The following is a 13,178-nucleotide window of genomic DNA, read 5'->3' as shown; positions in this document are numbered from 1 at the left end:
CTGCTATGTCCCAGGACATTCACCTGAACTTTTGCACCCATATTTTTTCATGTTATTCTGTGCATTTGTGAAACCTAAAAACATCTATGAGTTCCTGTGTCCCGGCCTGGTACTCGTGCTGATGTACTATGAAATGGGCCACTATTTTCATCATAATTATTTAATGTTTCCCATTCCAGTGCTTCTCACTTCTTGGAAGAGAATGAAATTTCACTAGCATTCATTTCATAAAACATTTATAGAACTATGAGTTAAACATCATGTAATTTAAAAACGATATATTTGATTCAAGACACAAACAAAATGAAGGATAGTAATCACAGAATCATCTCAGTAATTACATAAAGAAAACTAGATAATATTTTAATAGCCTTTAATTGGTATAGGAGAAACATATGTTATCACAGTTTGAAAGATTTATAATAAGCCAGTGGTTAATGTTAAAATGAATAAAGAAGGCTGAGCAGTTCTCTCTGTGATCTGAATAGAGCAAGGGTGCCCATCCGTGGCATGTTTACTCAGCATAGGTCTTTAAGTGCTAGTTCAGGCAATCATGCAAGAGAAAGAAAGGAAAGGCAGCAGGACTAGGAAACAGCAGTCAGACTCTCACTGTTCACACACACACACAATCTTACAACCAGAGAGCCACAAAAGCATTACTCAATAACTATTTAGGGCTGATAAATGTGGCAAAATTGCAGGATAAAAAGTAAACATAAAACTTCACTAGCATTGCTGTAACGACAGTTCATTAACCTAAACAGAAAGCAAGAAAGCAACTCTATAATATACAAGATAATACAAGATACTTTAAAAGATAAAGTAACTAGGAACAAATTTAGTCAATTATGTGAAAGGTCTTTTGAATATAAAGTATAAAGCAGTTATGAATTGATTAGGATATAAAGTCATGAGAATTATATGGCCACAGTATTCAAGAATCAATGATGTTAATAATGCTTATGTATCAAAAAATTCTCCTGCAGACTCAAATAAACATAAATTAAATATCAAAGATATTCTTCAAAGAAAAGATAGAGTTTTAAAATACCTTTGAAATTACTAAAGTCACCGAACATGGAAATCCAACTTGAGAAGAAAAAAATGGGGGATGTGATTAAATAAATAAAGGGGGAAATCTCACTGAAGTTATTATTAAATTAAAAAGAGGCACAGCCCAAGTTTTTAGACTAGTGTTATAAAGCTATAAAGCGATAAACAGGTACTCTAATTTAATCTGTTAAAAACAGGAGACATATAAGAGATTGAATAATATGCTTAACACTATACAGTTATTGGCTGTATACAAATAGAGTCATCAGCATTATCCCAGGTCAATGCTAGTAAAATAAATAAGAAAAGGCATTCAGTTTATGCTTACTAACACTATATTGTAGCTCTAGTGAATGCAGCAAATACTCAAGTATTTAAACACGGCACAACGTAAACAAATTATTTACAAAGCCATTTTAATGATAACAAGGCAAGATACCTTAGAGGTTCTTATGTATATGGAAATATTAGCTAAACTGCAGACATTTAAGAACTGAAGCTATCAAGGAACAATCAGGAACCTAGTATGCACTATGTAATTTTAGCAGAAGCAATGGGAGGAATGAAAGTGATTCAGTTGCACGTCTCCCTTCTGTCCCTCTGCTGGAGAGAAGTCAGTGTCACCTTTGTCTTAGCTTGCTGATATTACACTATGCCACTGGGACACAACCCTATTATCTGATGGAAAGTAAAGTACACGGGAAAGATTCACAAAATTAAAGTATCAGTTTTAGTGAAGAAATGGTGGTGGAGGTTTTCAAATTCATTCAGCACTGTTATTCTCTTTGCGTATGTGAATAATGCTATGGGAAGTGGCGGTACCTCAAAGAAAATTAGGAACAATTTGTCCTTTGGTTCTATGGCTTCCATTGTACCCAGAACTATTCTTGTAAACATGATGGCACAGTAAGGAAACAAAGCTGTGCCCTTTTTGTATACGTTAGTAGCAATGTTGAAAATCCGTGCTTTCAAACACAGAGAAGATAAGGGAATAAAATTTCCTATGAATTGTGTCCCAACCTTGAGATTATAATGATAGGATTTAAAAAAAAAAAATTTCCAATGATTACTAAAACAATTCACTATCATGGTCCAGTATTTCCTGGAAAGATTGATACACATGCTAAAGCTAATTTATTAATATAATCTATTATCTTAGATTATTGTGTATAATTAGAATAAGATAAAATCAGAAACTGAGGGAATAAATCAGAAGAAGATAACGTCCATGTTAGTATAATTTGATTGGTCCCCAGGAAATAATATAATATTCATAATGGCACTATCTCATTTTAAGAAGATTTCATTTCAGAAAAGTAGAAACATTTCATAAATGAACTTATAAGTTGATTCTGTTAATATGCCTAGGAAGGATGTTTCTAATGCCATTCTAATTAAATTATATTAGCATATTAAAACTATCACATCTGAGTAATGTCATGTCCAATTAATATCAGCCGACTAAATAAAAAGTATGCAAATTATTCAGAGATGAATAGTTAGCTGAATGGACAATGGAAGTTAAAAGAAATGCTGAAACATCCAAATGGTTACTTCTTCCATTTTAAGTGTCCAGGTTGAATCATTAAGGACTCTAACTTTAGGTATGTCTTTAATCCTTTTTTAAATTCATATATTCTAAACTATTTCTTTTTAATGCCATGTAAATGTACTCTACTACTTATATAATTGATTTCAACACAGAATATGATCACTCTCCTTCAGTAATTGGTTTTCTAATAAACATAGGCACTATTGAACAGGTGGTAATATCATCACCACTGAGTATACTCATAAGAAAGTACAAATTTTGTTTCATAATACTATTTGGTAGATTAAATGCACAGAATGTTGCAACCATTTCTGAGATATGATTTTACAATCCTACCTGAATGAGGCAGGAGGAGCTGTGTAATTGAAAAGGCAGTTTTGATGCAGAATCTTGTAATCAATCTTTAGCTAGCATTAAATGGAAGTTTATAACATTCTGATAATAAAATACAAGCAGAAGGAGAATGGATATTGTAAGGAAGAGCAAGGGAAGTGGAAGGTGATCGTCAATGTGTTGAAATTCTCAATTATAGACTGAATGGTTTTTGGAAACTAGAATTCACGGTGCATGTGGTTGGTGATATTCTATTGTGTATATGACATTTGCCATGAGTAAATCTTAAATTTCTTTACCAATAAGGAAATGGCATGTAAGGTCAAGTATGTGCCAATTAGCTTGATGGTTAATTAAGTTCATGTACACATCTATCAGACTAAGAAAGTATAATAGAAATATTTTTTGAGAAAAATTTAAAATATACTTGGTTTGCTTGGTATAGTGTATAATGTATATTATATTGATGAACTGTCATATACTGTATGTACTCACTGGTAAGCTGGCTCTGGGAGCAGGGCTGAGCCGTACCTTCTTTTTCCTATTCAAACAAGTTTGTGCCAAAGTGTCTCTGATGCCTTTCATCTGAGGGTGATTTACTTGCCCATCCCAAATGTGACAAGGAGCACAAAGCACTTGAAACAGCAAGAAGGTAAAGAATTTCACACAGAGGTTTAGACTATTTAGCTTATTATGTGGAAGTGTGTGCTGTGCGAAAGGGAAGGAAGTTGGAAGCCATGGGATTTGCAGAGATGGGAACTCCAGCTAAGTCCCTTGGCTTTCCCCAGTTGGTTTCTTCTGGATGTGGGCATTTCATTTGTTGTGTTTATTTTTGTCTGCTGTTATTTGTTCTTTTACTTGGAAGTCTCACCAGAGGGAAGAATCTGTCTGCACTGCCTGGGAAACAGGAGTCTCCATGGGATTCTGCAGCTTGTTGTCTTTAAGTGACTTCCTCACTACCTTTCTGTTGGGAGTTTGTAAGCCCTGTAATTTGATGATTACCCTTTTTTGATTTCTCTATTTTCCTTCACTAATTATCTCTACTGGAGGTTTTCAATGCTAAATTTATGAAATTATTCTATCTGCTACTTGGCATTTATTCTTTTACCTTTTGCTTGGTATATGCTTATAAAGCCACTTATTAAAACTAAAAATATGACTCTGTTATCCCAGACTTAATCTCTCAGTCTCATCGATAGCATTGCAACAGATCTCCAGCGGCATCCCTCCTTACTCCAGGTCCAAATTTCCTGTGGATCACACAGGATCCTCTTATCCCCACCCCATAGCCGAATCTCAGTCACCAACTCAAGTATCCACCTTCTACTCAAACACAGGACATGTCTGCCAGAAAGCCTGTCTCCCACACCAGTAGTCATTCTATATGAATACAGAATCCAAACAGGCCATACAAGAAGCAACAGACAGCCAATGAACTCTCTGAAAATCCAGAGAGGAAACAGAAACCAAACAGCAAAAGAACCACCCAACAAAGGAAAAAAAAAACCTGTAATCAGCACCTAGTCCTGTATTCATCTCAAGCCCAGATGCATAGACACCAGCATAACAACACAATTATTAACAGCCAGGCCAATATATCTCCATTAGAGCTAAGCTATCTGCAGCATGCCCTGAATATTTCAATACAGCTGGCACACAAGAAAAAGAACTTAAAGCATGAAGTTAACAGAGGTCTTTAAACAGGAAATGAACAAATCCCTTAAAGAAATCCAGATAAACATAAAACATTTTGGGGAAGACATGGCTAAATCCTTTAAAGAAAGCCAAGAATACACAAAGAGTTTAAGGAGATGAATAAAACTCTTCAAGACTTGAAAATGAAAATAGAATAAAGAAAACACAAACTGAGAGGATTCTTGAAATGAAAATTTGGGAATTTAAAAAGGAACTACAAAGGCAAGCTTCACTAACAGGATATGGAGGAGATAGTCTCAGGCATTGAAGATAGAGAAGAAATGGATATATTGGTTAAAGAAGCTCATCCAATATAACAAAGTTAAATCTAGGCCAGATAAGGAACTTAAACAGAATTATAACTACTACTGAAATAGAAGTAGTCATTAAAAGTCTTAAACACACACACACACACACACACACACACACACACACACACACACACACACACACAAAGCCCAGGGGCCATATGGCTTTAGCTCAGAACTTTACCAGACCTTAAAAGAAGAGTTATCACCAGTACTTCTTGACTTATTCCACAAAATGGAAACAGAAGGAACATTGCCCAATTTATTTTTATGGGGCCATGGTTACCCTAATAAGCAAATCACATAAATATTCAATAAAGAAAGAGTATTACAGACCAATTTCCCTTATGAACACAGATAGAAAAGTAGTCAATAAAATCTTTGTAAATTGAATTCAAGAACACATCACAAAGATCATCTACCATGGTCAGTAGACTTCATCCCAGAGATGCAGGGATGGATCAATATATGAAAATAAGCAAATGCAATCTACCGTATAAATGAACTGGAAAAAAAAAGCACCTGGTCTTGTCCTTAGATGCCAAAAAAGCTTTTGACAAAATAAAACACCACTTATCATAAGAGTGCTGGAGAGATTAGGAATACAAGTGACATACCTAAGCATAATAAAGAAAATTTACAGTAAGCCTATAGACAACATCAAATTAAATGGACAGAAAGTAAAAGAAATTCCACTAACATCAGGAACAAGACCAGGCTGTCCACACTCTATATCTGTCAATATAGTACTTGATGTTCTAGCTAAAGCAGGAATTCAACTGAAGGAGATCAATGGGACACACATTAAAAAGAAAGAAGTCAAAGCATTGCTATTTGAAGATGATATTATAATATACTTAAGTTGCACTAAAACTTCTATTGGGAAACTTCTATCTTATATATCATCAAAGTAGGAAGACACAAAATTAACTTCCAAAAATCAGTAGGCCTCCTATATACAAATATAGGAAAGAAGTCAGGGAAACAACAAATTTCGCAACAACCTCAAATAATATAAAATATCTTATGGTAACTCTATCCAAGCAAATGAAAGACTTATATAATAAAAACTTCAAGTTTTTCAAAAAAGAAATTGAATAAGATACTGGAAGATGGAAAGATTTCCCATATTCATGGATTAGTACCATTAACGCAGTAAAATCAGCCATCCTACCAAAAGCCATCAATAGATTCTCTGCTATCCCCATCAATATTCGAACACAACTGTGGACAGACCTTGAAGGAAAATTCTCAACTTCATATTGAAAAACAAAAGCCCAGGATAGCTTTAAAAATTCCTGAGCAATAAATGAACTTCTGGAGGTATCACTATCCCTGATTTCAATTTGTACTACAGAGCTATAGTAATTAAAACCAGATGATGTTGGCATAAACCGACATGTTGGCCAATGGAATCAAATCAAAGACCGAGATATAAATCCACACACCTATAGACACTTGAATTTTGATAAAGAAGCCAGAAATACACAATGGAAAAAAGAAAGCATCTTCAACAAATGGTGTTGCTCTAGCCGGATGTTTGTATGTAGAAGAGAACAAATAGATTCACATTTATCATTCTGCACAAAACTGAAGTCCAAGTGGATCAAAGACCTCAACATAACACCAAATACACTAAACATGATAGAAGAGAAAGTGAGCAATATCCTTGAAATGCACTGGCACAGGAGACAACTTTCTAAACAGAACACTGATAACACAGGCACTAAAATCGGCAATTAATAAATGGGACCTCACGAAACTGAAATGCTTCTGCAAGACAAGATATCATCAATAAGACAAAATGAAGCAGATAGAATGGAAAAAGATTTTTACCAACTCCGTGTCTGATAGAGGAATAGGATCCAAAATATATGGAACACACATACACACACAAATCCCAGATATTTTTTAAAAAAGCCCAAATAATCTAATTAACCAATGGGATACAGATCTTCACAGAACTCTCAAAAGAGGAATGTCAAATGCCTGAGAAACATTTTAAAGATCCTAGGGAGGATGCTGAATTCTCATTCAGAAGGGCAGGTAGAATAGACACTAGAAGAAGTTAAAGAGAGGAAAAAGAATAGGAGCTTAACATAGAGATCCTCTGAAAGACTCCGCCCAGCAGGGAATTGAGGCAGAAGCTGAATCTCACAGCCAAACTTTGGGCAGAGGGCATGGAGACTTGTGGGAGAGTGAGGGGATAGAAGGACCCAGAGAAGACAGGAGCTCTACAAGAAGACCAACAGAGCCAACAAATCGGTGTGGGAACCAGGCCCGATTGGGCTGCCTGCCTGTCTTGCTATTTCATGTCCTGTTTTTAACAGCTTCCGTGTCTGTGTTTATGTTGGTTAGCTAGTCATGTTTACTGCTCTGAGAACACACTCCTCCCCTCCTCGGGACTTTTCCTCCTGTACACAATCACCTCTTGAGGGATTTCACCTGCAAGTGGCATTCCTGTTTTGCTGCCTATAAAAAGGCTTTTTGGAACCTGAATAAAAGCTGCCACTGCTGCTGCTCTCTTAGACAAAGGACCGGCGGTCTTATTGTGTGTTAAATCCGCAGTCCCTTGCCCTTGACTCGGTACAGTACTCACACCCCAAGTGGAGGTCTCACCGAGATCGGGGAGAGAAGGGAGGAAACTGATGGATCACCTGGGGAAGCTGGCCAGCGCCTCAGGGAGGTATGAAATGGGGATATTGGAAATGGGTGCCACATGTTCTTCCACGGTTCTGGTGGCTCAACTAGTGAGACTGTTAGAGGATCAAGGCACCAGGATTAAGCATAAGACTGCTAAAGATTTTATAAAAACAATAGAATTGAGTAGTCCTCAGGAAAGCTAAATATCCAAGATTGGGATCAGGTGAAGTGTGATCTCCAGAGGATTTCACAAAAGGAAGGGTCCAACAGTGTTCCTATCACTACCTTTTCATTATGGTGTCTCATTAGAGATGCGCTTAGGAACAAAGATGAGAAAATAAGAGAGCAGCCAGGAAGTATGGAACTTGCCCTGAATGAAGTGCAGGAGGAGCAATCTGTAAAATCTTTGGTCCCATCTGAGATTGCCTCTGACATATCTTCTTCTAATTCTGAGGAGGATGAGGCAACTTTAACCTCTGAAATATGGACCCTAAAGAAGAAGTTTGAGGGAGTATAGGATCAAAGAAAAAGAAACTAGAGGAGAGTAACCCCTGGTGTATAACTCAGATTATCAAAGTCAATTATCTTTGGCAGAGCCTTCTGCTCCCTCTTGGGGAATAGTCTTTCCAGTAGTTGAAGTGCCTCACCCAACTAACCCAGGGCAAATGCAGAGACAGTATGAATCCCTCCAGTTTAAAGACATAAAACAGCTTAAGGAGGCAGTTGTGGCTTATGGTCCTTTTACGATTGCCATTTTTGAACCTTTCACAGTACAATTTTTAACACCCAGTGATTGGCAACAAATGTGTAGAGCAGTCCTCAGTGGGGGTGATTATTTGTTCTGGCACAGTGACTATCAAGAACAGCGTATTCACACCGCCACATGTAATGCAGCAGCTGGGGTTCCACAGAGGAACATGGATATGCTAGCAGGCATGGGTTTGTGTACTGAACTTAATGCCCAGATACAATATGACCCAGCTGTGTATGCGCAGAATGCAACTTGCGCCACGAGGGCTTGGAAGTCCTTGATTAATAAGGGGGCAGGAGAGCAGCTGTCTAAAGTGGTTCAGGGACCCTCAGAGCCCTTCTAGGAATTCGTTGATCGCCTTATGCAATTGGCAGGAAGGATTTTTGGAGATGTGGAAGGAGCCATGCCTATTATTATACAATTGGCCTTTGAAAATGCTAGTAAGTATTGTCAGGAAGCCCTTAGGCCTCATAAATATAAAAGTGTGAATGACTATCTGAAAATTTGCCGAAGTATAGATACTACTCACATAATGGGGAAAGTAATAGCTTCTGCTGTTCGGGGACGGTCACCTTCCGGGGGAGTCTGGCTGAAAACATGTTTCAGATGTGGCCAGACAGGACACTTCAAGAGAGAATGTACTCAAAGGGAGACTGGAAAAGCTCGAGATAGAGTTGATCATACCAAGCCAGGTTTATGTCCTTGTTGCCAATGAGGGTATCATTGGGGAAATGAGCGCCGCTCTAAGACAGATAGGCAAGGGAGGCCATTGCAGTGAAACAGGCCCTGGGGTCAGCTCCGGGCCCCATCACGACAGGTGTGCTGAGCATTGGAGACACCTGCCCTCGCAGTGATTCAGCCTGTGCATTTTATCCCCCAAAGAAACCCATTTTTATCCGAGATCTCATCCGGGGGACAGCAGGCAGTGAAGGATTGGACCTCTGTACCTCCACCTGAGTCACAGTAGTTGGGATGTAATACAAGTTTTAAAAAGTGGTATTGAAATTGTTACATGAAAAGATTTATGATCATTGACCTTTCTAAAAAGATTCTAAAAGATAGTGGGAAGTTCTGAATAAACATCATCAACATATGCTAATGTACTTCTATATCTATTAATTATCCAAAGAAATAGTAATAAAAATTAAATTTTAAACTAGCCAAAACTCCAACCTCACTGACCATTTCAAACGTCAATATTGATAGGCTAAAATAACTGTTAGAATTTTTATTCTAAGGAAAATAGCAGAATAGCAATCTTTAAAATATTTTTTGATTTGTAATTAAATCTACAAGAAAGCATAATCTTCAGGAATTACAAGAAAGAATAATAAATGTCAGACTATTTTCTGCTCAGTATTTGTTCAGGATGATTTTCTAAATGCTACTGAGAGATAGATTTTGAATTTGGGAGAGTTTCTAGTCTCTTTTGTATCTGATTTTCTAAGTTTTAAAGATGATTGTCAACTGATCAAAAACTAGTAGATAAACTTAGAAAATTCTGATAAATGCAAAATTGCACAGAAGTTAATATTGGGATAATTTCAAGTCTAGGTTGATAATAATTTTGCAGTAACAATTTTTGCCAATCTCAACCTTCTGAAACATAACATTCTCCTGTTATTAAACAAAATAAAATACTTTGTTTTCAAAGTGATCTCAAGAGAAGATTGAATCAGGTGTTTTAAATAAAAGGTCACAATCTGAGCTTAGGTAAAATACCAGCACTTCCTTTGTTATTTGACAACTAACACATCCTTCAAATTGGCATTAATTTATGCTAACTAGAAAAATCTACTTCATTTGTAATATGTAGTGAATGTGAACTAAGATAAAGAAAGAACAAGAGGTAACCAGAAAATAGTTTTGGATTCTCAAGAGACAACAAGCACAGAGTCATTATCATTGAGTGGTCTAAACATAATCATACTTCATGCCCTGATTCCCCAGGAAAGTAACAGGAGAGGTAGACAAACGCTGGACATTAGACCTGGTCAAACCTTTCTCAATAATGTCTTTGTGGTTAGAAGTGAAAACTACAGTCTAAAAAGTATATTGTGAACAAATTGCCACTCATCACACCTGCAGGACAATATCAATTCTATAAAGCATCACAGTATATACTTTGATATTCAGAAGTACAGACAGCTGAAATTTAAAAGAGATAAAAAAAGTCTTAGTTTTCCTTAGGTAGAGAAATTCAATTATATAAACATACATACATAATCAAAATATGTCATCTACTACTTACTGACTCAACTATTTATACATAAATTGTTTCCTTAGAAAACAATTAAATTTGAAAAAAACTGTGAAATATTACCCACACCGTCTTAAATAAATGGGAATAAAATATTTTAACATTATATGAGAACAGAAGTTTTAGTGCTATATGCTGTATTAGGGTAATGCTTTACACAAATAATAAAAAACAAAGTTGTAACACAACCATTCTACAATTTGCAAGACCTGGCATAGGCTCTAAAGTTTATGCTTAAGTACAAAATACAATGTACGAATTACAGTATTACATGAGACAAACCAAACACACACACAAACACACACACACACACTAGATAGATTATAGATAGATAGATAGATAGATAGATAGATAGATAGATGAGAGACAGATAGATGAGAGATAACTGGCATTCTAGAAGCATATATGACTGCAAAATGGGAAAGATATTCTGAATTTACCGCATTTGCCTCTTTATATATTAAATAATCATACCACAACTTACTGAAAGACATGCTGTGTAGAGTCTGAACTTGAAGTTGGGAAGGGAGATACATAGCCTGATTCAAGAAGCTGGATTTGCCTAAGCACAAACTTTGATGAATAAGTACTGTGCATAGGCTGTGTAAAATCTATAATAATAATTTATCAAAACACCTAAGGCCCTTGTATGTGGGTTCCAATACATTTCACTTACAATGACAGTGAATCAGTTTTAAAGTAAAGATTGCAAGACACAATATGCAAAATTTGAACCAAGAAGTGAAAACAGAACACTTTTTACCAGATACTTTATTTATAATAAAATAGAAAAGTTAGAAATATTTTTGTGATAAGCAAATTTATACTTCAAATGATATTGCCTGAAGCTCATGAGCTATATGTATAAAACATATGTGTATATATATATATATATATATACACACACACATATGAGGTATATATACATATAGCTCAGGTTTTCTCCATTTATTGATGATAGAATTTGTAGACAGAACAGTCACATTATCTCATAGAAAAATGAAAATTACCATGATGTATTTTGAGCACCCATTCATAAAATTTATTGTATATAGACAATGGAAAACATGTTTGGTTCATTGCAAGATCTATAAAGATTATTATTTTAAAATACTCTCAGTGAAGTTAATGGTATCTAAAAGTAAACAGAGCCACATCCAGATGTTGGCAAACTTGTGAAGTGAAGTGAATATTTAGATGCCACTGACCCTGTGATCTGTGTTGCTACTATTACAGCAGGAAGGCATGTGTGCTCCAGTCTAAGTTGGAAATCCTGGCTGTGTTCCAACACACATTGCTGCCAAGAGCAGGTGGCAGATGGAATTGACCTGTGAGCCATCTGTAGCTAGTTACCTGACCTTAGCTTCTAATGAATTTTGTTTAAAAATTTCAAAGCTGTTTCTTTAAGAAAATAAAATATTAAGCCAGATCATTAAAGTTTTTAAAAAATTGCCTATCAAAAATATCTTGACAAATTGTGTTTTTAAATAAAGTCTCCAGCAACTAACCAATTGCTAAAAAGAACAATACAAATTAAAGTAAAATTATCCTATTTGTGAATCCATTTTCTATTATATCATAACACATTCTAACATCGTTATGCCAAAATTTTACCATATTAATTACAACATTTTCTGATAAAAATGTAAACAAATTTGCATATTAACTTACATTCAAATGAAAACCCTTAATATGAGTACATTCCTTATATTTTGTTACGAAAATTTAAATTCTTACCTTCTATAAGTTTCCCTGTGTGTTCCGCACTTCCACCAGGAAGAATCTTAGCAATATAGGCTCCAATTTCTCCACTATGTCCTGGGATTTCTTTACCACCAACAATTCTAATTCCAAGGCCATTACCTGTTTTAAAAAGTTAGCAAAATGTGAGTAATATTTCAAGAAGGAAACTCTTATCACAAGTAGGTTACAAAAAAAGTGGATTAGATACCCAGAAGTGAGTGTAGCAAAACACTCAGAGTAGAAACTGGATATCAATCACAAAATTATGTGATTCTGATTCCAAAAATAGATAATAAAAAATAAGGTTATTGGGGCTTAAGTATAATACAGTTATTAAATTGTCATTAAATGCTTTCTCAAAGTTAGTCATATTTATTCAAATGGTAAATGACCTCACCTTTAGCCAGATATATTTTAAAAAATTAAAAATCATATGCTCTGAAAAGCTCCAAAGTAAACAATTTACCTTTAAAACGAAGAACAATTTACTTTCAGAACAATAGTCATGACTATTGTAAGCCAGACGAATATAATTCCAAGATCACTATGACTTCAAGTGATAATAAGGCCACAACCTATGATTACTCAACCTTAACTCCTAACTGTGCAGTGCTTAGGCCACAAGATTATTGTTCCAGGTTATGAACAACTTAGTCCTAGTTCTTTATTTCATCAACAGATTGATCTATAATTACCCACTTGAAAAGAAAATAGAAAGTAATTATGACAAATAATTCTGATAGACATGAACTTTCACAATTTAAGTTGGTGTCCTGTTTCTAATAATCTAAATACAAGTGAGTACATGTAGTACCAAGTATGCTTTTGGACAAATGTCAA

General features: G+C 35.4%; 1 protein-coding gene across 1 annotated transcript in view; it reads right to left on the bottom strand.

Annotated features, from left to right (window-relative positions):
- The window catches only part of Pclo (piccolo presynaptic cytomatrix protein), a 328,544-nt gene that overhangs the window by 93,583 nt on the left and 221,783 nt on the right, over window positions 1-13,178 (bottom strand). Inside the window, exon 10 of the mRNA XM_051152077.1 lies at window positions 12,333-12,458. Within this exon, the coding sequence (XP_051008034.1) occupies window positions 12,333-12,458 (126 nt within the window). The remainder of the gene's footprint in view (window positions 1-12,332; window positions 12,459-13,178) is intronic.

This window comes from Acomys russatus, chromosome 10 (genome assembly GCF_903995435.1).
Source record: "Acomys russatus chromosome 10, mAcoRus1.1, whole genome shotgun sequence".
NCBI classification, from domain to species: Eukaryota; Metazoa; Chordata; class Mammalia; order Rodentia; family Muridae; genus Acomys; species Acomys russatus.
The sequence above is the reverse complement of the archived record's forward strand: the minus strand, read 5'-3'. Positions and strand labels throughout refer to the sequence as shown.